At 49.6% G+C, this 2,284-nt stretch overlaps 1 protein-coding gene across 1 annotated transcript in view; it reads right to left on the bottom strand.

Moving 5' to 3' along the window:
- The window catches only part of NOTCH3 (notch 3), a 52,415-nt gene that overhangs the window by 1,264 nt on the left and 48,867 nt on the right, over positions 1–2,284 (bottom strand). The window contains 2 exon segments of the mRNA XM_010834003.1: positions 7–314; positions 1,133–1,230. Coding sequence (XP_010832305.1) covers positions 7–314; positions 1,133–1,230 — 406 coding nt within the window.

Genomic DNA, 2,284 nt, shown 5'->3' with positions numbered 1-2,284 from the left:
CCCTGCGCCCCCAGCCCCGCCTTCCCCGGGGGCCTCCGGCTCTTCTTAGCCCCGGACTGCGCCACCTTGAGGCCGGGGAGGAAGGCCCCGGGGGGACAGAGCAAGGGCCCCAGGCCGTGGGGGCCAGCGGGGCTTCGGGGCCCGCTGGGCTGGTCCAGCAAGCGCACGATGTCCTGGTGCAGCCTCTCCTGGGCCACGTCCCGGGGCAGCCTGTCCAGGTGGTCTGTGATCTCCCGGTTGGCAAAGTGGTCTAGCAGCAGCTTGGCCGCCTCGAAGCTACCCTCCCGGGCGGCCAGGAACAGTGGAGTCTCTTCCTGTGGGGGCCCAGGAACCCACAAGATGTCAGGGTCAAGAGTCAGGTTAAGTCCTGCCTAACGTCACAGAGGCCTCTAGTCTCTGGGGGAAACAGAGCTAGGAGTTCATACTCTGCAGCCAGACAGACCTTGATTGGAATCTCAGTTCTGCCTGGATGAAAAACTGGGCAAGTTCTTTCCTTAAAGCCCTATTCATCCAGCACCTATTAAGAAACTTCAGGCCCCAAAGCCAGGACTAGAGTGAGGAGAGTGAGGCACTCACCTTAGGCACAGAATTTAAGGGGGTGGTGAAAAATTCTGCTATCAAAATAAATGGTATTTAATGCAGTTTTTAAAGTTAAGATTAATGCAAAAATATATACATAACAAATATAACATGGATATTTTAGATAAAGATGGAATCTACCCCTGCATTCTTTTGAACCTCATTTTTCCATTTGTAAAATGAGAGTAATACCACCTTGCAAGGGTTTTCAAACAACAGTCATAATAGCTATCTTTTGTTGAGGATCCTCTAAGCACTTTACAAAAGCATTAGCTCACTGAATTCTTGGAAGAGGCGATGAGGTGGGTACTGTTGCTTCCCCATTTCAAAAATGTGAACAGAAGTTCAGAAGAGTTAAGTAACTTGCCCAAGGTCACCAGCAACTGCCATACAATTCCTCCCCTGATCCACTATTGGAACCTCTTGGGCCCTGATCCCACGTGAACACTGGCTACAGGCAGGGTGAATGTCCCCACCAGCCTCCCCCAATCTGCTCTCTGCTGCCTGTGGAGGCTGTTCCAGGGCTGAAGGTGAACCAGAAGCTGGGGCTCACCTTGCTATCCTGCATGTCCTTGTTGGCTCCATTTTTGAGCAGAGCCAAGGTGGCCTCCACGTTGTTGACAGCTGCAGCCCAGTGTAAGGCCGATTTTCCTGTGGGGAAGTGAGGGGAGGTCAAGGTCAGGACCTGGCTCATTAGCTGCCCCTCCCCCACAGGGGAGGACAGGAGTGTCTAGAATACGGGATGGGATGGGGGGGAGGGTAGGCTGAGTACCTGTGTTTGGGTCCATGTGTGCACAGCTATAGGTGTAACTTTCCATATTTGGGGCATATTATGTGGGCCTAACTAAGTTGTATGTAGAGCTGTGCTGTCCAATGCAACAGCCACAGTCACATGTGGTTCTTTAGTTTATATAAATTACAAAAAAAAAAAAAAGAAGTTCCCTGGTAGCCTAGTGGTTAGGATTCCAAGCTTTCATTGCTATGGCCCAGGTCCAATCCCTGGTCAGGGAACTGAGATCCCACAAGCTTCACAGCATAGCAAAAAATAAATTAATTCATTAAATTGGTGTCAAGATAGTTTAATGGGGAAAGGATAACTTTCTCAACAGATCATGCTGGAGGGCTTCCCTGGTGGCTCTGCGGTGGAAAATCTGCTTGCCAGTGCAGGGGACACAAATCTGATCCCTGGTCTGGAAGGATCCCACATGCCTTGGAGCAACTAAGCCTGTGTGCCCCAACTATTGGGCCTGTGGTCTAGAGCCCAGGAGCCGCAACTACTGATGTCCTTGAGCCCAGAGCTCATGCTCTGCAACAAGAGAAGCCACGACAGTGAGACGCCCACACACTTCAACTAGAGAGTAGCCCCCAGTCACTGCAACTAGAGAAAACCCACACACAGCAACGAAGACCCAGCACAGCCAAAAATAAAAAAAATTATTTTTTTAAATGGTACTGGTACAACCGGATCTCCATATGCAAAAGAACAAAGTTGGACCCCTACCTCACACCACATACAAAAAATAATTCAAAGTGAATCCAATATCTAAATGTAAGACCTCAAACTATAAAACATTTAGAAAGAAACACAGGAGTAAATTTTCATAAGACCTTGAATTAGGCAGTACTTTGGCCACCTCATGTGAAGAGTTGACTCATTGGAAAAGACTGATGCTGGGAGGGATTGGGGGCAGGAGGAGAAGGGGAC

This window comes from Bison bison, unplaced genomic scaffold, assembly GCF_000754665.1.
Source record: "Bison bison bison isolate TAMUID 2011002044 unplaced genomic scaffold, Bison_UMD1.0 scf7180017863978, whole genome shotgun sequence".
Classification (NCBI taxonomy): domain Eukaryota; kingdom Metazoa; phylum Chordata; class Mammalia; order Artiodactyla; family Bovidae; genus Bison; species Bison bison.
The sequence above is the reverse complement of the archived record's forward strand: the minus strand, read 5'-3'. Positions and strand labels throughout refer to the sequence as shown.